The sequence below is a fragment of the Asterias rubens genome, chromosome 13, assembly GCF_902459465.1.
Source record: "Asterias rubens chromosome 13, eAstRub1.3, whole genome shotgun sequence".
NCBI lineage: Eukaryota > Metazoa > Echinodermata > Asteroidea > Forcipulatida > Asteriidae > Asterias > Asterias rubens.
The window spans coordinates 12,955,374-12,981,488 of record NC_047074.1 but is presented as its reverse complement, the minus strand read 5'-3'; the positions used below and the strand labels follow the sequence as shown (position 1 = coordinate 12,981,488).

At 38.3% G+C, this 26,115-nt stretch overlaps 1 protein-coding gene across 3 annotated transcripts in view; it reads right to left on the bottom strand.

The window, feature by feature from the left end:
* The window catches only part of LOC117298318, a 106,060-nt gene that overhangs the window by 48,235 nt on the left and 31,710 nt on the right, over positions 1–26,115 (bottom strand). For all 3 annotated transcript variants that reach the window (XM_033781496.1, XM_033781498.1, XM_033781497.1), the window contains exons 25-68: positions 25,712–25,892; positions 25,025–25,177; positions 24,130–24,387; positions 23,615–23,783; positions 23,147–23,325; positions 22,785–22,923; positions 22,155–22,364; positions 21,543–21,609; positions 20,815–20,978; positions 19,989–20,116; positions 19,453–19,594; positions 19,062–19,298; positions 17,581–17,784; positions 17,122–17,256; positions 16,517–16,729; positions 15,977–16,186; positions 14,823–14,914; positions 13,878–13,938; positions 13,466–13,727; positions 13,127–13,367; positions 12,007–12,061; positions 11,169–11,424; positions 10,609–10,855; positions 10,410–10,461; positions 9,995–10,247; positions 9,364–9,610; positions 9,182–9,239; positions 8,733–8,988; positions 8,354–8,603; positions 7,939–7,993; positions 7,429–7,684; positions 7,027–7,181; positions 6,355–6,486; positions 5,508–5,714; positions 5,299–5,341; positions 4,874–5,025; positions 4,394–4,531; positions 3,933–4,191; positions 3,577–3,737; positions 2,869–2,997; positions 1,389–1,593; positions 974–1,194; positions 630–749; positions 137–349 (exon numbers count right to left, since the gene is read on the bottom strand). In XM_033781496.1, coding sequence (XP_033637387.1) covers positions 137–349; positions 630–749; positions 974–1,194; positions 1,389–1,593; positions 2,869–2,997; positions 3,577–3,737; positions 3,933–4,191; positions 4,394–4,531; positions 4,874–5,025; positions 5,299–5,341; positions 5,508–5,714; positions 6,355–6,486; positions 7,027–7,181; positions 7,429–7,684; positions 7,939–7,993; positions 8,354–8,603; positions 8,733–8,988; positions 9,182–9,239; positions 9,364–9,610; positions 9,995–10,247; positions 10,410–10,461; positions 10,609–10,855; positions 11,169–11,424; positions 12,007–12,061; positions 13,127–13,367; positions 13,466–13,727; positions 13,878–13,938; positions 14,823–14,914; positions 15,977–16,186; positions 16,517–16,729; positions 17,122–17,256; positions 17,581–17,784; positions 19,062–19,298; positions 19,453–19,594; positions 19,989–20,116; positions 20,815–20,978; positions 21,543–21,609; positions 22,155–22,364; positions 22,785–22,923; positions 23,147–23,325; positions 23,615–23,783; positions 24,130–24,387; positions 25,025–25,177; positions 25,712–25,892 — 7,565 coding nt within the window. The remainder of the gene's footprint in view (positions 1–136; positions 350–629; positions 750–973; positions 1,195–1,388; positions 1,594–2,868; positions 2,998–3,576; positions 3,738–3,932; positions 4,192–4,393; positions 4,532–4,873; positions 5,026–5,298; positions 5,342–5,507; positions 5,715–6,354; positions 6,487–7,026; positions 7,182–7,428; positions 7,685–7,938; positions 7,994–8,353; positions 8,604–8,732; positions 8,989–9,181; positions 9,240–9,363; positions 9,611–9,994; positions 10,248–10,409; positions 10,462–10,608; positions 10,856–11,168; positions 11,425–12,006; positions 12,062–13,126; positions 13,368–13,465; positions 13,728–13,877; positions 13,939–14,822; positions 14,915–15,976; positions 16,187–16,516; positions 16,730–17,121; positions 17,257–17,580; positions 17,785–19,061; positions 19,299–19,452; positions 19,595–19,988; positions 20,117–20,814; positions 20,979–21,542; positions 21,610–22,154; positions 22,365–22,784; positions 22,924–23,146; positions 23,326–23,614; positions 23,784–24,129; positions 24,388–25,024; positions 25,178–25,711; positions 25,893–26,115) is intronic.

Here is a 26,115-nt window from a genome sequence, read left to right as displayed (position 1 = left end):
AAACGTCGAGACCAAACCGGCTTTTTCAGAGCCAACACTCCTACAAAAGAGATTTTACACATAGTTGTACCTGCAAGTTTACTATTCGTATTTATCTTTTTGAGAGTGCAATAAAAAGACATTTAGATTGACTTACTTTGCAATGTTGCTATGTTTAACACTTCACTGTGACTCCATTCCTCAAAACCAAAGGTGAATCTACCGGCACATACATCGAGTTTCACCCACACTGAGAATGACCTTTGAACTATGTCCAGGTCAAGGGTCAAGCAGCAACCAACCCCGAGACACGATTCATCCAGAGAACAATAAGACGCAATGGAGGACGGAACGGAGAGCGAACCACAACCTGAGATAAACACAAACAGCAATCATCGGTTGGGCTTATTTATTTGAAAATTGGTTTCAAAGCAAACCTTGAGGAAGCCTTTATATTAGTCAAGGCGCACGCGGCAGCGGCACTCACGCACGAAAACAAGACTAGTGCGGTTATTTTTTGCGTGGCATTTGGGGTCGTGTGCCTTGACTAAATGCTAAGCTTTAGGCTGTTTTGAACATCACTGAGAAAAGGGCCACATTTTAAGCTTCAAAAAAAGGTGACAAGTTTGTCTTTCGCAGGAATTGTTTACCTGAGATCGTAGATGTAATCTGTTCTGGTGGACCACTACATGACTGAGGTAGAAGGACATCTGTGCTAACACCCAGGCGGTTAACCACCAGACTGCTCGCATAATCTGTAACACTACCACCTTGGAAACACAAAAGATGAACAAGTTCATGTTTTGCCATTAAAAGTGTTATCACCAACCCTGATTGTAATCTTTCTAGCTTAAACAATTTCGAACGTTGTAGTTTGTCTGTTTATACGGAAGAAACTAACTTGTGTTTGTAGAAGAAAATGAATGCATCCCTTCGGATTTAGTTTCGAGAATGTTTTCCGTTTTGGAATGACGAATGAACATATTTAACTCACCAAGATCCTGAGGCCACTCCAGAGTCCCCGTTGCATTACAGAAAGGAATCGGTGCCACGAAGCCATCTAAGATGATAATGTCAGGAGCACATAACTCAGCGATGCAGAATTTAACAGAGAGTGACAGCACAAAGTTCCGATTGTTTGATGTCTTGTCAATGGTGAATGAAATCGAGACAACATCACTTAGTGATTCTCTGATCTGCTTGCCCCACTTGTAACTACAAGAAAAGCAATTAAACAAGGAGTTCACAAAGAGTTGGGACTACTCCTAACTTGAGATTATTCCTAGGAGATATAAAAAGTGAGCAGCCGTTGCAAATAATTATTATTGTACATGGTGTGTAGCTTCGTTTAGAGTAAACCTTTTAAGACGAAAGGGATAAAAGTGACATCTTTTATGCAGAAACTTCACCTTAAGAGTGTAATATTGAAACTCCAGTTTTCAAAGCCTACACTCGCAGTCAGTTCACATGGGTCTACAGTCAACCACGCCCGTAAAGTCTGAGTCGTGCTGCCTATGTCTGCTGATAAACAACACTCTACCCCAAGGCATGTATCAGCATACTGGCAAACTCCACCTGATGGAAGAACGGGTAGTACAGGCAGATGGGGACACACTGGAACGAAAAAACAAGGGTGATACAAAATAACAATCATCTAACAATCTACACAAAATTTGTGTATGTGCTGATGAAGTAACAAGTATTTTTTATAATCAGTGAACAACCTGTTTAATATATACACAAATCCATCGCAATCAGGAAAAGGGTGCTCGATCATAATATTATTACATGGAGCTTAAAGACACTGGACACTATTGGTAATTGTCAAAGACCAGTCTTCTCACTTGGTGTATCTCAATATATGCACAAAATAACAAACCTGTGAAAATGTTAGCTCAATCGGTCGCGAGATATTAACGAAAGAAAAAAAACCTTGTCACAAGTAGTTGTGTGTTTTCAGATGCTTGATTTCGAGACTCAAATTCTAAATCTGATGTTTTAAAATCAATCTTTGGAAAATAACTCTTTTGTTTATGTACATGTACCTAAATTTAGCCTGTACCTAAATTTAGCCCGGACCTAAATGTAGCCCCAAACATGTACCTAAATGTAGCCCGGACCTAAATGTAGCCCCAAACTTGTACCTAGATGTAGCCCGAACCTTTAGGGCTCGGGCTACATTATGGTGCCGCACAGACGTCTCTCACAATGTTTTATACTCCTAACCTCTTCCCGTTACTCGTAATCAAGGAAGGTTTTATGCTTTTAAATATTTTGAGTTATTATTACCAATAGTGTCCACTGCTTATATAATTTGGTTGAACAAAATAAAGAGGTTTTTGTGGTATACTCTATGATACAGTCGTACATACTTAAACTATTTTTATATAAACAACAACGAGACATTGACCAACCTATGTGGCATTACATCAAAATAATTAATAAATAAAATAAAGATAATTATTAAAGGAACACGTTGCCTTGGATCGGTCGAGTTGGTCTTTGAAAAGTGTTTGTAACCGTTTGTTATAAAATGCATATGGTTAGAAAGATGTTTTAAAAGTACAATACAATGATCCACACAAATTTGCCTCGAAATTGCGCGGTTTTCCTTTTACTTTGCGAACTAACACGGTCGGGCATTTATGAGGGTCAAATATTTGACTCACATAAATGGCCGACCGTGTTAGTCGACGAGGTAAAAGGAAAACCACGCAATTTCGAGTGATACTTGTGTGTATCATTATATTCTACTTTTAAAATATCTTTCTAATCGTATGCATTTTATAACAAACGGTTTTCAAAGACCAACTCGTCCGATCCAAGGCAACGTGTTCCTTTAAACTAATTTCTCTCCAAAATATCGCATAACAGTTGTTTGAAGCTTACCTGTGAAGCCACTCGTATGAAAGACAACACATGACAAATCCGATAGTAGACGTGTTGGCAGTCCCAAAGCTTGCGCAAGAACGTCTAATCCAATTTCAAAATTGCCAAGTTGTGAAATCGAAGTCAGTTCTTAAATATACAAAATAAATAATGTTTTAGGGGCGTGCATCGAATTGAAGAAACATCTCTACAGCAGAACCCGCTACTAAAACATAGAATTGAACTGCTTCATAGCTACCAGGGCCCAATTTCATAGCGCTGCTTAGCACAAAAATTTGCTTAGCATGACATTTGTTGCCTTGATAAAAACAAAATTACCAACAAAATTTCCACGTGATTTTCAGGATAAGCAAACAACAGCTGAATACATGTAACAAGCAATATGCAACAAACGACAATTTGGTTGGTTATCCTGTTTTTATCAAGGAAGAAATTGTGGTGCTAAGCAAATTTTTGGGCCCAGGCAATCTCGGTGGTCTAGTTGGTATGACAATGCTCTAAAATTGCAAGATAATGCCTGCTATTTTGTGCACAGAGCTCGGTAGAGTACTGAGTATACGGTGCTAACACACATCGTTGTATATGGCTTTGACCACAGTGAATGTTCTTTATTCCAGATGCGAATTTAACATCTGTTAATATTTCTATTAATCATACTGTCTGACTGTCACTGTTGAAGAAGGGATTATTTTATAAGAACACAATTACCCGGTAACTTTCTCCATGAGATCGATCCATTGGAATAGCACTGAGGAAGTGGAGATATTGATTCATCCAGTAGAACGATTCGACCCGTGCAGACATCACCCACACATACATCCATATACAGACTTGATGATATATTACCATCAAAAAGTTCCAACTTGAATCTATAAAGCAAAACAATATATACATGCGGCTTTATTATAATGAGTAGGGTAGATGGCCTTAGCTTTCGATACAAACCGGACCTTCTTCAAAGGCATGAAGATATTTGTTGAAGTTCTATAACTTGATTTTAACAAATTAAAAGCAAATTACGATTTACAACTTTTTTTTGCAAAGAAGAAAATAAAGAATCTTACATGAGCGATACAAAGTTTCCGATGGTGACCTCCTTATCGACACCAATGTCCAACTGTGACAGTGATTTACTGTACTTCCAGTTACCAAACTGCAGCTTCAGCTGACCAAGGCAAGGGTCAACCACCATTGAGGCACTGAAGCTGTGATTGAGTGGTCCGAGGTTCACGTCAAGACAGCACTTTATTCCAAAACAGGACTCCAGGATTTCACATTGTACACTCGAGTCGAGGTTACCAGGAAGCTGCATGTTTGGACAATCTGAAACAGGAATTACTCATGATTATACTTTCGTATCGTGCATTTTTTAACGTTGCTGATAAAGTTTTATAAATACAGGCTAAATTAAGGTATTTACAATTTTCCTAACAGTAACCCATGAACTGTCAATAAGATGAAGGACATCTGATAATTGTCCTTTTGGTTAGAACTAATTTCAAAGTTAGTTACAATGAGAAATTACTTCGGTAAGACTGGATACTCTTCGGTTGTACACACGGATCACCATTGAAGAAGTCAGGGTCGATGCCTAGTTGATTTAAGAGTAACTCAGTTACTCCCTGTACGATTTGTCCGGACACTGTTTGTAGGAAACCATCAACTGGGAATAAAGAAAATAAATCTGTAAACTGTAAAGTGTAAAAAAAAACAGTGCTGTATTAAAGTGTCAGTAATGCTTGCTTGGCTTGAAAATGTGTTAATTTGAACAAGCTCACGTGCTCGTTTCTTGGTAAGTTTTTATTTTAACTGTTAACAATAGTGTCCAGTAAAACAGAGGTCGTCAACTCCAGCTTGTTGGTGAATGGTTGTTTGACAGTGCAAGGTTAATACATTTTATACAACATTACACTACATCAATCAAATGCTCTATTTAAGATATTTTGTTATGAACTTCATTGTCATTTTGTGAATTGACTTTTGAGTGAACTGAATACAAACTTACCCGAGAATGTATAACTGCTGAAGTCTTGATTGCAAAGTGGGATAGGTATGGTCTGCACAATATCGATGTCGGTACAAAGTTCATCGACGCAGAACTCTAGAGTCAGGTCTACTTGCAACTCCATGGACTCATCGAGTTTGGTGATTGAATATCTGTAAGTTGTGAAAATTAAAAGCGATTAAGATGGTTATGTAAATTTGGAGAAACACTTGAAAAAAAATAACAAAACAATGTTTGTTTCTTATTTGTTTGTCCGTATTTTTTGGCTCAGAGACACAAGATCATAATGTACAACCAGAGTGATCTTTGAGAAATATCTTTAAGAAAGGTTATTACATGCATTTTTTTTCATGAATAAATGTCTAACGGATGTTTTAAATTCAAGCACTGCATCTTTTTAACAGAGAGAGTTTTTCAACACTTACTTAAGATTCAATCCAGGAGCAATTGAAACCATTGTCTCTCCACCTATTAACACAACGAAATCATTAGATAAAAACACAATGTATTGTAATATATTCTACCTTTTGAAAAGAGAGTTGGCGCAGAGAGTAATTGGTTAGAAACATTAGAGCTTGGAAAGGGAAAGTTGAACATAGAATCTGAAAGTATGGTCATAATTTGATTGTCTTACCCCACTCATATGTAAAGACCGATCCATGAAACATCCAAGTCTCCAGACCTAAAGTGAAGGTGAGGTCACAGGGGTCAAACTTAAACCACGCTGAGGCCGAGACATCAGCTATCTTCAGATCCAAGTCGAGGCAACATCTGAGCTCTGTGCAGAATTCCCCAACGATTGAGCAGTCGCCAAGGATACCAGTTGCACTTGAACAAACATCTTTTCGGGGGAGAATATCACATAGGGAAATTTACAAAAACACTGGATATCTAACATGTGTTCCATTCAACAAAAGTTCCCACATCATTATGATGCCTTCACATTATATCGTTATAACAAAAATTAACGTGGAAGTAAAATACATTGTGACTTAGTTTTTGAAAAAAAGGGAATTGTGTCTTAATTGATACCAATTATTATCACCTGTTACTTTGATTTAAAAGGGCACCGACACTATTGGAAATTACTCAAAACAATTGTTAGATTCGGTAACGAGTAATGGATAGCTGTTAATAGTATGCTACATTGTAAGAAAAGACTCCCTCTGAAGTAACTTAGTTTCTTATAAAAAAAGAATTTCCAACTAAAAGAATTATCTGAACTGAATTTGAGACCTCAGTTGAGGTTTCGAAATCAAGCATCTGAAAGCACACAGCTTGTGCGACAAGGGTGGTCTTCCCGTTATTCTCTCGCAACTCTGACGACCAATGGAGTTAAATTTTTTCACAGGTTTGTTATTTTATGCATATGTTGAGATACACCAAGTTAGGAGATTGGTCTTTGACAATTACCAAAGGTGCCCGGTGCCTTTAAAAGTATTTCTCATACAACTCTATTTTAACATAAATCCTCAACATACCCTGTCTGTAATTAGAGCATGCCTTCCCTGATAGGAAGCTGCCTAGATTCAGGTGTCGGATTGCTGCATCGATAGCAAATTGTCCGATATTGCCGCCAAGATATTCAAGAAATCCCGATACTGTGCCATCTCCTGAATAAAAAGGACATGAGAAATATATCTTGAATTGTCATGATCTTTAAAAGCAGTGGACACTATTGGTAATTACTCATAATAATTATTGGCATAAAACCTTTCTTGGTGACGAGAGGTTGATGGTATAAAACATTGTGAGAAACGGCTCCCTCTGAGGTGCCATAGTTTTCGAGAAAGAAGTAAATTTCCACGAATTTGATTTCGAGACCTCAAGTTTAGAACTTGAGGTCTCGAAACCAACCATCCAAACACACACATCTCCGTGTGACAATGGTTATTTTTCTTTCATTATTAACTCGCAACTTCGTTGACCGATTGAGCTCAAATTTTCACATGTTTGTTATTTTATGCTTATGTTGAGATACACCAACTGTGAAGGCTAGTCTTTGACAGTTACCAATAGTGTCCACTGCCTTTAAGGCTTACATTAACAAGTGGAGATTATACAAAATGGATAAAAGTAGTACGGTAAAACTATGTTTATTATAGCCAATGTGTTCTTTATACTTTGACACCAGATTAAATAAAAACACTAACCGGGAAGAACAAATGAATCTTCAGTGTTACACAGCGGTATCAGAATACGGCTACCCTCAAACACAGTCACAGTGTTACATGACCCATCCAAACAGAAGACCAGCTGTAAATACAACTCAAACTGCTTCTCTACAGTTAACTTGTCGACACGCCACCTTTGTTAAAGATAAAGAAAAAAACACGTGTTTGTAGAAAATATACATGTTCTTCTCAAACAGAAAACAAGCAGAAACATAAATCGAAACTGTTAATAGAAGACGGAGTTGATTTTGAGAGCATTTTTTTGTATTCGAAACCAAGGTCAATTTATACTCAAGGGTTGACCATACAGTCCAAAATCCCCCTCCCCGAGTATAGAGTCTACAACCATGTTTGATTGTATACAGGTTTTGTGAAAGTTACCTTACACTCAGCACACTGTTAATAACTTCCTCCCTGTAGTCACCCATAGCATAGTGGAATAAGGTGATACTTTGCTCCCAGTTCCCAAAGCCGATGGACAGGTTGAAGTTGCAGGGATCCAAGATGAGCCATGCATTGACTGTACGTGTCACGATCTTAAAGTCCATCTCCAGACAGCATGTAATGCCAAGACAGGACTCGGTGAGGGAACATGAGAGGAAATCAGGAAGTTGTTCGAGGTCGACCCCTGGACAACCTTCAGAAGGAAAGCGTAATGGCATTGCACAGATTTTACTATTCATAACCGAATTGAAAACTTTTAAAAATTCTCCTGAAAAAAAAAAGTACGAAAAAAATCTACTCAGCGTAGAAGAATATATCAAGACAGTTCTCCAAAGAACAAACTTTACCTGGCAAGTAGACACACACGCATTGTGTTATTTCAAGCCAAATATACGTTTAAAAGTCATTATGAAATTAAACATACGTATAATATTGAAGAACACTTACTGCTTTTTAAGGTGTACGGTGTTCCTCTCTCGCACTGTTCAATCTGGAGAAATTGCTAAAACAATAATTCATTTGTTATCAGTAAATGCTTTTATTTCCTGCTAGCAGGCCACACCTTTTGGAGGTTGCGCCTCTTTTAAATTGTTTTGTTGTTGAGGTATTCAAGAAGATAACTTCTTTAATTTAGAATGTTTGTGTCAGCTTTTATTTTATAGATTTTCAACCCAAAACATGGAGAACGACTTTGACATGCATCTGGCCGTAGCTTGATCAGGGCACAGCAGAGCTGTATCGAATATTAGAGAGGGGCTTTTCTTGTTTGTTGCTTCCCCAATGTTTGATCATGGTTTTGGAGAAGTAACTGTCTTGGAAAGGAAACTTTGACCGAGATGAACGAAAGCAAAAGTATTCTTACATTCAATCCATATTTCTCCAGAACTAAGTCAACTGCTGAATCTCCAATACGACCTCCGAGGTCCTTGATAAATCCAGCTACCGTACCATCACCTGGCAGGGTGAATGTAACAGCGTTGATATTACAGATGGGTATTGGGACCCAGACATGATCCAAGATGGAGGTTGTCACGCATGCGTTGTCAATGCACAGTTCAACATCAAGTGTAACAGAAAATACCTTCTTCTCCGTTAGCTTATCAACTGAATAGCTACAAAACAAATTGACAACATGTCATAAAAAGTATCAACTGAACTGAAATTTACTTGTTAGTTCATTCTTTAATTCAACTGTAACAGTGATCTGATTTAAAAGAGATTATGAAAATGTCCCTACCCACCTTAAAGTCACAACATCACCGATTGGTTCCCTTTCCACTTTTCCCCAAGTGTAACTGAACAGAGTAAAGTTACGTTCCCATCTTTCAAAGTTCACATGAAGCTGGAAGTGACATGGGTCCACTTTGATCCTAGCATGGAGCATGAGTGTGGTGATGATAAAGTTCAAGTTTACACAGCACTGAATGCCAAGACAGTGGTCATCGATTGAACACTGGATGATGTTCGCCAAGGTGGGGAGGGAGATCATTGGGCAAGCTGAAATCGTGGACAGGAGATAGAAAGTCAGAAAACACCGAGTGATGAGTGATGAAAAATTGTGATATTATTTGTAGTCTTTGAATGTTCTTTGTTGCATAACAAATAATAGTTAAACAAAATAGTATTGGTGCTTGTTTGTCAATTCAACCAAGGTAGTTAACTTTGGTTATACTTAATAAGTAAACTTTACCTAGTGCATTGTTTGCCGATTCTGATGGTATTTCACACGATCCCCCAATTACAACATCCTGGAAAAATTTGCAAATTGAAAGCAAAAACAAAATCAAGAGTAAAATCACTTAAAACATCTTACTGAACGTTCGAATTGATACAATGGTGAAAGTTGTAACAAATTTGTTTGTTTTAACTCACATATAAATTCAACTTTCTCAAAACCAAATCAATTGCCGACTGTCCCACAGTGTCTCCAAGCTCCTCTAAGAATCCCCGTACAGACCCGTCACCAGGTAGAGCCAAGGAGAAGTTGTTGTTACAGATAGGAATAGGGATTCTCTTTGCCTCCATGAGGGGGAAGTCCGTAGTCTCGTCATCGACTTGGAGAGAGAATGCAAGATCGATCTCGTACTCCTTTAAGGCATCCAGTTTTTCAATGGAAAATCTGATTTCAGTGAGAATATTCAGTAATAATGAGTGAGCATTAAGCAAACCTCGTTTCTAAAAGGAAAAAAAAGAAAGGCAAACTGTTTTAAGGCACACGGCCAACATCAGTTCTTATAAAAACAAAAACAGTTGTTGCGACCCAATCACCCGACAATTTGTTTTTGAACGTTACCGTGAAGCTGTCATTTAAGTCACAAAAACAGGTGGAAAACCAAATGGCTAATTTTCTTCACTGTTTGACCAATTTCTTAAAACAAAATGCATTATATTTTGGAAATCCTCCTTGTCAATTGCTAGTGTTCAACAAATTTTAAGGCTTCTGCTTCTAAGACAGATGTTGGTAAAATTAATAATCAAACTCCTCTTATTTTGACAAACTTACTCCACATTTATCGCTCGTCCAATAGAGAATCTTTCCATCTTCCCCCACTCATACGAGAACAGTGAGATGTTGAAGTACCACATCCCCATTCCTATTGATAGTTTGAAGTCACAAGGGTCGATATCCAGCCAAGCCTTAGAGCTGAGCTGGGTTACTTTGAGGTCTAAATTGAGACAGCAGTGCAGACTTGTGCAATGGCTGTTTATACGGCAGGAAACTGTGGGTCGGCCAGTGGGAAACTGAACTGGACAACCTAATGATTTCGGGAGATAGAACGTAGCTTTATTGGTAAGGATGACACTTAGTGTTAAAATGTACTTTCAAAAATGCGGTTAAGAGTTTGTTCTGACGAGTTATGGGATTTATAAATATGCAACAGTTTGTCATTTATTTAGAAAAAAACATTAACACTTGCCGTCATCACTAGTTGCTGGAGGAAGACCACATGAGTCCGTTTGTATGAAATTCTATAAAAAGAAAATAATTTAAATATAAATGTATGTTTTCTCTACAGTTTGAATGTTGGCATTGAAATCTGATTAGTATTGTTGTTGTATTATAAATGTCTCTTGGCCCATTACAAAGTTATGATTGTACAAAGTGGTTAAAGTCACCTTCAGCCCCAGAGTGTCAAGCACCAAGTCCACAGCTACATCAGTTATTTCCCCTGCTAAAGTGTCCAGGTACCCAGCGATTGAACCGTCGCCTGGTAGGGAGAAGGTAGCATTTGTGTTACAGATCGGGATGGGTACATGGGCTCCCTGTAACAGGTTGATCGGTGTGCAGGTGCCATCTATGCACAGGGACACCGAGAGGTCGATCAGGAATTCTTTCTGCGCTGTCAGCTTGTCAACTGTGAACCTGGTTTATACGAGAAAAAAAATGACAAAGTATGAGAGCCAGTTCTGAAAGTTTGATCAATATCTCACGTTTTAGACAGTCCGTTTATTTCTAGTTTCTGGCAAACGATCTGCACTCAAAGTCATCCGCATGGCTGATCTTCTAGCCAATGTTATTAATTTCAGAGGAAGCTATTCCAGCTCAAAGTTTCGCATCATAATTGCAGGTACTATTTCGAAGGGTTTGACAACACATAGGTTTGACGAATTTTCTTAAAACTCGATTTGGAGAGGTGAGAAATCTAAATATCTCTAATTAGGCAGTTTTGACTTACTCTAAATGAACAGCATCACTAATGTCAACTGTTTTTTCCACACCCCAGTCATATTCGAAGAGAGTCAAGCTTTTAGTCCAAGATCCAAAACCAACAGACAGCTCGAATTCGCAAGGGTCTAGAACGGCCCAAGCTGTGGTAGATAGTCGAGTGAAGATAAGATCCAAGGAGGCGCAGCAATGGATACCAAGACACTGGTCGTCTACTGTGCAGGTCAGTATGTTCGTTGAAGGTGGTTTATTCATCAGTGGGCATTCTATTGGGTTGAAAGACGGAACGGCTTGTTAATTTAAGAAGAAAACAAATTTTGTGTCTACATAAACTTGTAGTAAAGTGAATTAGACATATCAGATGTAGTTGAAAAAACGTAAGATTGCTTTATTTATATAATAATACCTCCATGAAAGCTCGTCGGTTCGAATCACACCCGAGTTTATGCCTGTGTTTTTGTTCAAAGAACTCGGGAAAGTACTAAGTATACAGGGGTCGAGTTCACAAAGAGTTAGGACTCGTCTTATCTCGAGTTAGGATTAATCTTAAGGTCTGCATGCTACCGTGCAGGGTTGGGACTCGTCCTAAGTCCTGTAAATAGTCTTAAGTTAGGAAGAGTTTTGTGAAATCGACGGCAGTGCTAGCACACATCGGTGAGTAAAACCAACATTAACATTCTTTGGGGCCTATCCCCGATGCAAATTTAACACCTATTAAAATAATACCTAATATTTAAGTTGTGAGGGAAATATATAAAAGGAGTAAACTTAAGAAAAGAGCCCATGTACTGTTATTGTTTATAATGATCGCTTAGAAACCTGTAATCTCAAGAAGAAAAATAACTTACTGTTTTCGGCGCGAGCAAGTATCGTCAGGTCACACTGCTGATTAATGGCAAATTCCTGAAGATTAAACAGTTCCACAAATTGACGAACTTGATGACAATTTCAAAACAATTTGGTAAGCTGCTTAAGATAAGTTTTGAGTTTAGTTAAGTTGCGGTACCCGCTGCTAAATATAGAATTCGAATTACCCCTAGCTACCAGGCAATCTCGGTTACTCCAAAATTGAGCTGTGACAAAGTGACAATAATTATGCTCCCGCCAAACGTTCAGCCACTCAATTGCAACACCAATCCTAATAAGTCAACCATGTAAACCAAACCAACACAAACTTATATAAGCAACGCTCCCATTGGTTGCTGAATACCCAACACTACCATACATAATACCACACACACGACATGGCATCGTGTTAATAGGGAAAAACCTAGACTGGATAACAAGTCTCCCCGTGACTCATGCGAGCTAACACCAACAGGGAGTAATATGCCGAGTATAAAGAATTTCATCGCTTTTTCGATAAAATGCGTTATACTCGGACACATTATAGCCTAAACATAACAAACTAAGCTTGATTTATGCCACAGCTTAAAGGCAGTGGCCACTATTGGTAGTTACTCAAAATAATTATTAGCATAAAACCTTTCTTGGTGACGAGTAATGGGGAGAGGTTGATAGTACAATACATTGTGAAAAACGGCTCCCTCTGAAGTGCCATAGTTTTCGAGAAAGAAGTAATTTTCCACGAACTTGATTTTGAGACCAAAGATTTAGAACTTGAGGTCTCGAAATCAACCATCTAAACGCACACAACTTTTTGTGACAGGGTGTTTTTTTATTTCATTATTATCTCGCAATCTCGATGACCGATTGAGCTCAAATTTTCACAGGTTTGTTATGTTATGTATATGTTGAGATACACTAACTGTGAAGGCTAGTCTTTGACAATTACCAATAGTATTGAGGACTACCGTCGTCCCCAAAACAAAATGCGGACACCACGTCCAACCAAAACACAAATTGACTTAGGTTTCAATCCCACCAAAGTAATATGCCTGTGATTCGTTTTTGACAGAGCTTGGGAAAGTACTGTGTTAGCACTGTCCATTGATTTAATTCACCAACCTGAATTCCAAGTTTACGTAGACCAGCCTGGATCGCCAACTCGCCGACGTTGCCTCCGAGGTCCTTTGCTAGTGCAGCAAAGCTTCCATCACCAGGAAGCTCAAAGGTGGCATTGGGATTACAGAATGGTATGGGGATGATGGCATCACTGAGGATCGGGATTGGAGTGCAGTCACCGTCCAGGCAGAAGGTCATATCCAAGTTGATCTGGAAGGATTCCTCGACCTTGTCAATGGTTAGACTGTGAGGAAATTGGACCAAATTAACGTTTGATTGTAAGCAAATAAAAACTAATATCTGAAACATTTAAATATCTTTCGTTATTTCTACACTGATTACCTGAAAGACACTGCCTTGCCAATGGTGACCTCTTCTTGTTGACCCCACTGATAGGAGAGGATGTGTAGGTCTTTACTCCAGCTTCCCAGACAGAGTGACAACTTATAGTTACAAGGATCAAATATGAAGGAGACATTGGTGCTGATTGGGGTCAGTCCAGGAATTGGAAGCTCGAAACAGCAATCGAACCCCATGCACTTCTCTGGAAGAGTGCAGATGAGGTGTCTTGGTAAATGTGGAAGTCTGACATCTCTAGGACAAACTGCAGAAATGTAATGAGGTTTAGTAGATGATATCCCAAATCTACAACTTGTGAACAAAACCATGTGTAAAATTAAGAAAATTTGCTTCCATTTTACTTGAATCTTAAATCAACGTTAAAGGTGACTCTTTTCACTTTCCACAAACCTACCTTTATGCCATCCATTCTGTGTGACCTGCGGGCGAACACATGGCTCCTGACCAATGAACTTCTACAAATAAATAGTACGTGAAAACGAGATGTATGAGCTTACTCTGCATTCCAATAAGATTTAAATTGTTTGTTCTAATCAATGGAAATGGGGTCAATGCAGCGATATGGGCGGAGTAATATGTCAGTTAAATGGTTAAACTGTCTTTGCTGGTTTGGTTTGGTTGAACTTCAGTTTGTTTAGATTGTTATAAAGTTTGAAGGCCTTTATTTATTTGTGACGGTTATTTTAAAATACTCATTACATATTTGTTTTTCTCGCTGTGAAATTGTTGGTGTAAATCTATTTCTACCATTTTAACTGGGTTTTTTTCTTAGCTGTTTTGGAGCTTCCATCAATGTTTAGATATGTAAATAATTGTTCTTGTTGTCTTTTTACTTGACACTAAAATTATTCTAATTGAATTGAAAGTTACACAATTTGTGGCTTGATCAACAAGTATCTCTAACAGTTGGGTTAAGTTTTATCAAATGTTTATCAAATTTGATCAAATTTTTTAAATTTGTGCATTCATGCCTTCAGTTTCTTCTCCTTGTTAAGTCAGAGTTTGTTGTCTTGTGTAATTTTTAATAATAATGAATTATCAGTTTTATCGAATGTTTACCAAGTTTAGTCCAATTTTTATCTTTTTTGTGCATTCATGCCTGGAGCGTTTCTTCTCTTCTTTTAAGTCAGTTTTTTTTTTGTTTATTGTCATTGTTGACAGTAATGAATGTAAACACGCCAATTTAAGTCTTTTTAACTTCTGTCGTGTATTTTGTGATTTTTTTTAATAAACCTTAATGAATTGAATTGAATTGAATTGAAAATGAATTGAAATAACAAGGTATTAAATTTTTTCTACGGAAATTGTCTCCTTGTACCATTTAGTCTGGTTTACTTACTGACAGGCCAAGAGCGGTGAGCACAGCATCGATACCCGACTCGGCTACATTCTGTCCCATCATCTTCACGAAGTCTGACACAGTCCCATCACCTGTTTACATTTGATATATGCATCATTAAACCCAGAACAAACTTTTATAGAGCGAACAACTATTTTGAAGGGTTACTAACAGTTTCCAGTGTCTTTAAAGTCAGAGGACACTATTGGTAATTACTCAAATTAATTATTACCATAAAATCTTTCTTGATTACGAGTAATGGGGAGAGGTTGATAGTATAAAACATTGTGAGAAACAGCTCGCTCTGAAGTTACGTAGTTTTCGAGAAAGAAGTAATTTTTCACGAATTTGATTTCGAGACCTTAGATTTAGAATTTGAGGTCTTGAAATCATAAAGTATCTGAATGCACACAACTTCGTGTGACCATGGTGCGACAAGGGTGTTTTTTCTTTCATTAATATCTTGCAACTTCGACGATCAACTGAACTCAAATTTTCACAGGTTTGTTATTTTATGCCTATGTTGAGATACAGCAACTATGGAGACTAGTCTTTGACAAAAACCAGTAGTGTCCGGTGTCTTCATATCCTATGAAGATATAAAAATTGTCTTTGCTAAGGATGATGAAACATTCTGAGTCACATCTAGTATGTAGACCCTCGTGATCATAGTGCGAAACGACCTAGTGATGGTAAAACAAAAATGGACAACATTTCCATTTTAACGAGCCTGTTGTTTAATCTTTTACTGAAGTGTTTTTTGTCTTCTATTTTTGCATAAACTACAATACATGTATTATCAATATTAACACAAAGTGTTAAGATTTTCTTAACAGAGATTCCAAGTTTGAAGAACCAGTTTACCATATCTTAGGTTGATCCTCACTAGCTGAATCATACCCTTATGTATACTGGGCCCCTGTCTTTAACCGCAAGGATAAAGGCAGGTGCCTGAACCTCAGATCCAGTGAATCCATTGGATACAATGAAATCATTGGATAAATGCAGTGACTAAAAGCTACCGTAGCTGGGTTTATTTTGATTGGTCTGAAGTCTGAGGGATATCCCAATTATGTAGAGACTGCAGCTCAAGTTGGGGCGGAACAATTTCACAGTTAAGCTTAAAAAACCTATTCATCTCTTTATTTGCATACCTGGAAGGGCGAATGTTGCGTTCTCATTGCATAACGGAATAGGTACACGCGTTCCTTTCAAGATGTCAATAGAGGGCGCTATATCACAACTCGAATCGGGAAGACAAAGAGACAGAGCCAGGTCCAACACAAACACCTTGTCTTCGGTCAATTTGTTGATGGTGTAAATCAGGGTCAAGGCCTTGCCGATCTTTAGCTCCTCTTGGGTGCCTGATAACAATAATAAACGAATGATATACTTTGTTTATCCATTCATCTTAGTTTCGAAATGGCATTATTTGAGTCAATTTGTATCATAGAGAAACCACGTCTTAATACAAATAGTTGCAATACCAAGGTCAAATTACCAACAATGTTATTTTCTCTCTAATTGTCAGTCATGTATTGTTCACTTGATATTATTTCTCTGAGTGGTTTCTCTTTAATTAAACCTTGCCAAAACTTGCATCTGTATGCACCCAACTCAACTTTGCATAAACCCCCTGAAGAGAACCCCTGTACTGATCTGTTGATAATAATGACTAGCTACAAAATACTCACCCCAGTGGTAGTCGAATATCTTGAAGGTTATGGACCACTTTCCAAATCCCATGGATAGTGAAAACTCGCATGGATCAAGTTCCAGCCATACATTACTTGATAACACAGTGATTTGAAGATCCAGATCAACACAGCATCGCACACCGAGGCAGCGATCGTAAAGGTCACAGGTCAATGTGCTTGGAAGACGAGGGAGAGTTACGTCAGTGCACACTGAAAAAATAACGAGTATTGAATGAGACTGGTTCAAAACAAAGTATTTATTTGTTTATGTTATATATTTTTTCGTTATGTTTTTATTTTATAAAAAAATAATTCTAATAATATTTAAGAAGTACTTTTTTGATTCATTTATAAGTTGTATTGCAAGTTGCAATACTGAAAATATTCGTAAATGCAAATGCAAGGTTTACAATGAACACAGATATAAGCTCAGGAACCATTAAACTTTCTTTTCAACTATAGAAAGGAAACTGTGAACAAAATGTTGAAAAAGGAGAAAACCAAAGAAACAAATACATAACTAATACGTGAACTTACGTAGAAAATTGGCACATTGTGTTTAAAACCACCCTTAAATGGAAAACTTGATTGTTTGTTCATACCATCCTGAGTTGTGGAGGCACAGGGTCCATCGTCAATCTTATCTCTCAGACCAATAAACTGTAGGAGAATGTTGATGGCTTGCTGACCGGCATTTCGACCAACTTGAGTAATAAAATCAGTCAGGCTATTCTTCCCTGCGTATCAAAACAAACACAAAATCAAAACAATTGTAAGCACCTGATAGAAATTTTTTTGGGCTCAATATCAATTAAAAAAGAAACAAATATGAAAGTTGTTAATTTCAACTCACTTTTGACTAGTCTGGTAATTCTATATAAGGTTTTTTTGTGTTTGAATTTAGATTTATAGCAAATTTTGTTTGCAGGTACTTATTTATTAGGATTTTACGGTTTCATTGTTTCGCCTAAAACTCGGTTCTTAACTCATGGTACAATGTTAAACTTTTATTAAGTAGGGAACCCTTACCAATAATGCCATAATTAAAGTTATATGCATACCTGGCAGAGAAAGTGAAAAGTCGGAGTTGCAGAATGGAATCGGCACTCTGTAGTCCTGAATGATGTCAATGTCAAAGATGCACTCCTCCCCGTTGATGGGGCAAACCGATGCTCCGAAGTCAATCTTGAGCTGCTTTGCATCATCCAGTTTATCGATTGTGTATCTCAGTGTAAATGGTCCGATCTGCTGTTGCTTCACATCGCCTGAAAGAAAACACAATATCATTGTATATTAATTTTTGGTTTTGCGGTAGCACCCTAAATGTGTATCTACTTGCCAGGTAGAGTGTGTTCCTAGCGAACTGTTTTTCTTTATTATATTAAAAAAGAAAACGCGGAGTAGATTTATCAGATGTTCGGGAGGCTTCTCAAACGAACTGTCCTGCTTTGTGACTAGTACCCGGGCGGAAGGAATACAAAATTGGCTGGGACTACTCATCGTCTATTCTGTTTCACTCCACTGCAGGAGGAAAGCCTCTTTATCACTTCTCCATCTCAATCTATCCTGTGCTGTATGTTACCAAGCAATGCCCCTGTATGTACTTATATCAATTCTCTCTACTACTTTAGGTTAAAGATGCTATGTCAGAGTTTTGGCCCCAAACTATAAAAAAACAGGGTTTTTTTTTTGAGTGAATGGTATTTCAAAGAGTATCACCCGCTCTTACGAAACAAGTTTAACCTTTAACTTTTAATGGTCAGGAACCATGAAACAAATTTACAACGTTTCTTATAAAACACATAAGAATTGGTCATGTGATATATTGTCGGGATCTCGACAAAAACTAATTTTGAGCACTTTATTTCACTAATGATTGGCGGACTTTTTCGAGCAATCGCTCAAATGAAAGCTTGTAACTTTCTCGACCCCCAACAAAATACCTTTTGAATTTAAAATCAACATTTTGGGGTCAAATCGGCCAAAAATCTGACATAGCATCTTTAAAGGATTGTAATTACATGCACTGTCACTGAGTCAGTTTCTGAATTGGTCTCAACGTTTCGACTAGCTAGCTTTAGTCACCTGACGATGACTACAGCAAGCTAGAGCAAGAACTGAGAAGTCTCCCGAACGTCCGATAAATCTACTCCGCGGTAGTTGACTAAAGAAAGACTAAGAACAAACTCTACCTGGCAAGTAGATACACGCATGGTGTTACCGCAAACCAAATATTGATACCTCACCATGCAATGCCTCAAATCCTTTATAACAACATTGCTTACCCAAATTATACCAATGTTACACTTTGAAAATTTAGTTCTTCTGATGGCTCGGCCTATTGGTACCTCTTTTTGTTTGCCTCTGCTGTCATTTTAGCTAATATAACAATGACTGTGTCCGGCCACCGAGCAAGTTACACAACAATGTGTTCCATCCTTCAGTGATGATCTTCTTGATAAAGAAAAAATGGCTGCACTTGATCCAAATCTAAACATTTTCTCTAAAGCTACTTTACTCAGTACTTTTTATAAACACTCACCCCAATCGTAACTCAACAGCAACTTGGTGTACCGCAAATGCTGAAAGGCAATTGTAATCGAGAAATCACACGCATTGACGTCAATGAATGCTTCGAAGGAGCGGCTGAACTTGAACTTTAAAACTTTGATGTTCAGTTCTAGACAGCAGTCAATACGGAGGCAGTTCTCACTGATTGAGCAGTAGGCAATCTCGGCGACCTTTCCGGAGAATGCTGGTAGAGTAAATGTTTCACAACCTGCGTGGAGAAAAATATGTTAAAATGTATACCCCCCAAAAAAAAAAAAAAAAAAAAAAAACATCTGACCTAACTTTAATTTCTCCCATGAAGACCTGTTACCAACAAAAGTGATTAACCCTCTTGTGAAAGGTTGCATCTTTTTCAAACTTACTACGTTCATCCCGAGAGAGCCTATTTTCTTTCTCAGCTCTACTTCCTGTTGTTTTCAGATTCCTGCCTTCAAGTGCACCGATGAGCTGAGGGTCGCTCAAACTGGCTGGTGTTGGACGAGGTTCTTTTCCATCCAGAAGTTTCTGTTTTAACAAACGGGGAAAAGAAAGATGCACAGGTTTCCTATTATTCAAATTTGGCAAAACCAAGCACAAGTGTTCCTGTAATGTTGGCGGACATCCAAACTGCGGCAGGAGGAAAATGAGCTACACAGAACCATCACCAAATACACAAATCTCAGTCCAAACGAGACCCAACAACTAATGAGGGACAAAGCAACCTGACACCACTTCATCAAATCTGATTCTACTATTCCGTCCAAGGACGAAGGATGATGATGATTATGCATGAAGGTTCTACTATTCTCTTGCCCCAAATAAGCAGAAAATTTCATTGGCAGGGTTGAGGGTGGTAAAAACATCTGAACCCATAACACAAGGAATTTATGAAGACATATGAAAGCAGTACAAAACATACTCTGTCCAAGCCAATCTCTCTCAGAACATAATCAATCGCTGCATCTGTTCCTGCCCGAAGAAACTCCTCTCCAGTTTTTTTGACAAACTTCTTCAACTTGCCACGGCTGAAATACTCCTCGACGTCAACTAAAAGAGGATTACAGAAACAAACAGCTTCAGCAGTTCTGTTTTATCAATAGTTAAAGGGACACGTTAAATAGACACTTCGCGTACTACACGGTTGGCCATTTTGTGAAGTGTAAAAGTGTGGACTCTATACTACACATTTGCGTGCCGTGTTAGATCACAACGCATAAAGAAGCTGTGCATTTTCGAGGCATATTTGTGTGGATCGTTATATTCTACTTTTAAAACAACTTTATATCCATTTGCATTTTACAAATGTTTCCAAACGCTTTTCATAGACCAGCTCACCCGACCCAAGTCAACGCGTCCCAGTATTACTGAATACGGAAATCGATGGCGAGTTGGAGAAGATAAAGCGTAATAGAAAACTACTTAGGGAAATTGGGAAAAGTGGTATCTTCCGGACGAGATACAATACTATTTTCGAAAATATCCTGCAACTATGTTTCATTTGAGAGTAAATTTTCTCGACTTACTGAAAGTCAACCCTTGAGAAAGGGGATATCGTCTTGAAGAGATGTGAGATGAGTTTAAGAAAGCTTGCATCTCTCCTATGGGTTCAATTCATACTATTTTACGAAATGTATCTCACAACTAGGCCTATTGTTTCGTTCAAACAGCAACAGTTTCATAAATGCTTTACACCACTGAGACAAACGTTCGAGAGTGTATTAGAATCATGATTTAATGTGACCTACTTTCTGGCCAAGTGAATGTGCCATCAGGGTTGTAGATGGGAAGTGGTACAGCGGAATCTTGAAGCACATCGAGGAATTCCAGGCACTCTGCGTCCCCACTCTCAGGGCAGAAACCCACGCTCATGCTGACAAGAAGTTGAGTTCTTGTCTTTTCAACGCTGAACCTTCAATTGATTACAATGAAAAATTGCTATTCATGTATAGTGTGCAAAACTCGTTTCTGGTGCAAAACATACGAGATTTTAGAGGCAAGGCCACGTCACTTACAGTCAGTACAATCAAAAATAGCTTAAAGGAACACGTTGCATTGAATCGGTCGAGTTGGTCTTTGAAAAGCGTTTGTAACCGTTTGTAAAATGCATATGGTTAGAAAGGTGATTTAAAAGTAGAAAGTTCCACACAAATTTGCCTCGGAATTGCGTGGTTTTCCTTTAACTTTGCGAACTAACAAGGTCGGCCATTCAAAATTTGACTCCCATAAATGGCCGACCGTATTAGTCGACGAGGTAAAAGGAAAACCACGCAATTTCGAGTGATACTTGTGTGGATCATTATATTGTCCTTTTTAAAATATCTTTCTAATCATATGCATTTTATAACAAACGGTTACAAACGCTTTTCAAAGACCAACTCGACCGATCCAAGGCAACGTGCTCCTTTAAGTTTAACACAGCTTTTATTATTATGCTGAATCATTTACCATATTTAACTTTACGAGAAATACTTACCTAAGATGAAGTTTCATGTCATCAACAAAAGGTACATCAAAGGGGACTGGAACCTCCCATTGTTTCCCTGAATAATCACCAAATACAAAATTAACACTGTTCTATGGTGAGACTTGGTACCTGCAGAAAATGCAGTCACACTTTTAGAAAGAGCTGTTAGCAATTTCAAAGCTACGTTATCAAGTCGAAGCTTTGTCAAAGTTCACAAGCTTAATATTAATAAGGGAATCAATGTGTTGTGAAGAGATTTTCAACTAGTGGTTTAATCCCAACGAGGCCTGGTTCTTGATAATTTTACCGAGACGAAGTCGAGGTAAATTATCAGGAACCAGGCCTCGGCGGGTTAAAACCACTGGTTGAAAACCGATTCAACACACTTTGATTCCCATTCATAAATACCTTTTCGGTAAAAAAAAAAACATCAACACTTTGGGTCAAAAAGTAAAATAAATGCAAAAACTGTAATATTGTTAAATGATTTCTTTCAACACAACACTTTGACAATTGCGTGTGTGTTTCGCGTTAGTGCTCAGGGCTTCAGCCGAATCCTGACGAGGACGCACTTTTAAAATGACGTCACGTGCATATAACAGGTCCATTACTCCCACTTACCCCACTCTGCCGTCAGGATTTGAACAGTGTAGTTCCACGAGTTGACACCAATGATGAACTGAAACTCACTGGGATCAAATCTCATGAATGCCTTGAAAGCCAGAGACACCATGAAGAGTTTAATGTTCATACAACATTCTACACCCAGGCAGCTCTCATCAATCTTACAGTATACATTCTTAGGTAGGGAGACCTGAAGTAGAGGACAACCTGTGGCGGGGTGAAAAAAGAGTGTTGTTTCACTTAAACACATAATTAAGGATTGTTCTATTGTGCACGCTAACCACTTAAGATAGTATCAAGCCATAACTCGGCGGTACAAAAATTACTCCTTTTTTTCACGGTTCACACTGTTTTGAATTCATCTCAATTATAAACAAAATGTTTTAAAGAAAAACTAAAAGTTCTTGTTTATTTGGTGTATTGTGTATAGGGTCTGGTGCATTTAAAAACAAATATGTATAAGTCTTGTAAAACAAAAAAATAAAAAAACAAAAATGAAGATCAAATGTTAGTTAGGGTGATAACAGACGGATATATCCCAGCCCCAAGGTCCATGTTCTCTTCCGCTCAAAGGATATAAGTGTCCTGTTATCACTTCTGTTCAATTTGAAAGTCATAAACATTTACGGTCTTCGGGTTCTTTGTATCGCTTGAGGAGCATCTTCCTCTCTCCTTGTGAGCTCAGACCTCTCTGTTGAAGCTCAATCCTTAAAGCATCGTTGGTCATAGACTCGGGAAGAACACACGGCTTGTCGCTCACAAGTTTCTAATTAATGGAAAACCAAATAAATATTTATCCGACTTGCAAATTGATTAAACAACTATTACAGCCTTGATAATGTGTGTTGAATCATTAGACCTTTAGGGTCTTTTTATATCAAACATGTTTATAGAGGATTTTTGTGGTTTGTTTGATTAAAAAAAACATGGAAGGGTCATAACAATAGGAGTAACTTTTATATTTTCATTTTGTTTCCAGTTAAACTTACGACTATCGTCTTGACAACTTTAAGCAGTTCGTCTGCTGTATCCTCCAGATGGAGCTTGCGGGCAAATGCTAAGATGGAGCTTATCTTCAGGTTCCGAAGAGTGAAATTCTTGAAGGGTGATCCAGAGCCGATTTTGGGCTGTGGAAGGCCGAGGGCCTCTTGGGTTTCATCCCGACTACCTGACAGAAAATGGAAAAGAAAATTCAAATCAATTTATCTCAGGGCAAACAATGTTATACAGCACGGGTGTTTTTTGTTCTTTTGTTTTCTTATTGTTAACTTGTAAGTTCGATGATCACTTGATCACTAAGTTTCACAGATTTGTTATGTCATGTATCATTAGTATGTGATAATTACCAAGAGTATACCGTACCTTTAAAAATAAATTGATAAGCGCTTTGAGATGACTGACAAATAAACCGATTTTACTGATATTGTCAAGAACGGGTGATGAATGTCATGTCTTACTCGGTGTGACAGCCTGTCCAAGAGCTGAATGCCGTGGGGGCGGTTGCTTCGCTGGATCGGGCATTTCTGTTGAGGTTGATGGGGGAGCTCCCAGATTTGGACTCGTGTCTATCATTTCACCCTCCCTATTGTTGCTTCCAAGTAAAGATCCTGCCTTCACAGTTTTGCCCTGTTTTTGTTTTTGAAGGGAAACAATGTAGTTACGGAGCTCTCCGTTGTACAAAGCCAGAGTTATGATTTTGGAATGTATGCCTTTTTGTTGTGACATTGTTACAGTATAACTCCGAAAGAAATGTTGTTAGCATTTGTTGTTAAGAACAGCCTCTTTTTTAGTGAAATCAAGACTAGAAAAAGAGTAGAAGTTATTTTAATAAGATCATTGGCAATAGTAATAGTATAGTAATTTATGAGTTGGGGTGGTTCTGAAAAAGAACCGTTGGTTTCAACTCGAAGTTTCGATCAGTTTGCTCTGATCGTCTTCTGGAAAGTTTTTAATCCTACTGAAAGATCCCTACCATCCAAACTAGTTTGTAATCGTCACATTCTTGTATCCATTTCGGTATCTTCAATGGTCGTTTAGCCAGGTAGTTACTGGGATCGACGTAACCTTTTTTTGCTGCTAAGTCCGTAGCGGTCGGGTCGTCGTTAAGAGCACTGTCTAGAATTGAAGCTAGACGGTCTGGTTTGTTTTTCGTCATTGATAAATGAATGTAGTTAGGTGGTGCACACGCTGTGGCACTTCCTACTCTGCCAATCTCAGTACCGGCAATAACCTGTGTCAGGAAATACACCGAATAGTTATTTGAAATGATGGGACTCTATTGAGAGGGAAATGGTTTGATTTGCTCAGATTTTTACACGAATTCAAACATAATAGCAAATTTTTAGTATATGTTTTTCTTTCTCGTAATGTTTACCCTCCTTGCCATTGCCAAAATCCCCTTAATGATCGCTAAAACTTGGGTGGTGGGGGGGGGGGGGGTATCCCCAGCCTGCATATGTCCTATTTCTAATCACATAATCTAAAAACATCGGGAATGGAACAATTTGTAGATCTTTGTGGCGTGTCATGGCTTAGCGGTTAAGAGCATTAATTGATTAAACTCTAAGCAGAGTGTAGGTTCGAGTCCCGGTCGTGACCCCGTCCTTGAGCAAGACACTTAACAGTGATTGCTTCGTAAAAGTTGGGGAGGTAGTGCTTTCTGCTCTATAAGCCAGGCTTCTGATGGATGTTACCCAAGCCTACATCCGTAGATGGACTGTAAAGGGGTAAACCATGTTTCAGCCCTAGGAGCAGGTGACAACTGTCCCCGAAATAACTGTTAATTGTAACCAACGCCTTAAAGTTGCCTTTATGCCTTCGTGTGTCTGGCAAAATGCAAGGAATAGTTAACATAGCTTAGTACTTACACTCGTTGATTGCGTTTCTGATAGTGTGTTGTTGGGTATAATGTTATCAATGAATATCTTAATGTCTCGGAATGAACCTCCTTTCGCTTCAAGGGTGACCTGGTTTGGCTTCCCGAGGGTTCTGTAGATCTCACCAGAAAAGGGCGCCACCAACTACAAAACACATCAATAAAGACGAAGATTTGAACTGGAAAGTATGGTTAGATGTTGGAAACTGTATTTAGTTCATCTCAAACCAAGTTCGGAAGAGATTCTTTTTGAAATCATCAAAACAAATTCTGGCCACAAAGTCGGTCTTTAATGATGAAACCTTATTTCGATTCCAAAATGCTTTCGTTTCCAATTAAACTATTTTGTTCAAAATAAGAGTAAAGTTTTCATTTACTTTGGGTGTGATGTGTGATATCTGGCTATTTGCAGTAGTGACAGGTTGAATGGTTTTCTTTTTGACCGGCACCCCGAACTAAAAAACTTACAAACTATAAAACACAACATGTAGCTGGATAGCTCAGTTGGTAAACTGCAAAAACTGGGGTATTAAAATTAACACAATGGGCGTTGTCAAAATCAACATCATAGGTTGTTCAAATAACACCTATATAATTGTGTTTTAATTCATAAACTAGTTAAGTTGTCATTAATCAAACAAAATTTATTTTACAATTTGAAAGATTGTGACTGACCAACCTTTGCTCCTTGAGGCATCTCCAGATCGACGCCCTGATCCTCGTAGTATCCAGCCGAGTCAGTTGGATAGAACCCACCCGAGGCGCACTCTCCGGACCCCGGTGAACGGTACTTCCTCGGAAACTCCTCGTGGGCTTTCGGACCGAATAGCTTCATTACAAGAGATAGGGACTTCTGGTATCTAAACAGAATATGAAACCTCGAAGTAAAAAGTATGTACCAGTTGAATTTAATATTTTGGTGCTCTTTCCAAGTTCAAATTCACCCCGAATAAACATATTGACATTAGGGAGACCGCCGTATATGGCTAGCTAGAGGTCGTTGGTTCGAGTCCCACTCTAGTAAAGTGTCTTTGTGCTCTTTCCAAGATCAAATTCACCCCGAGACCGCCGTATAGGGCTAGC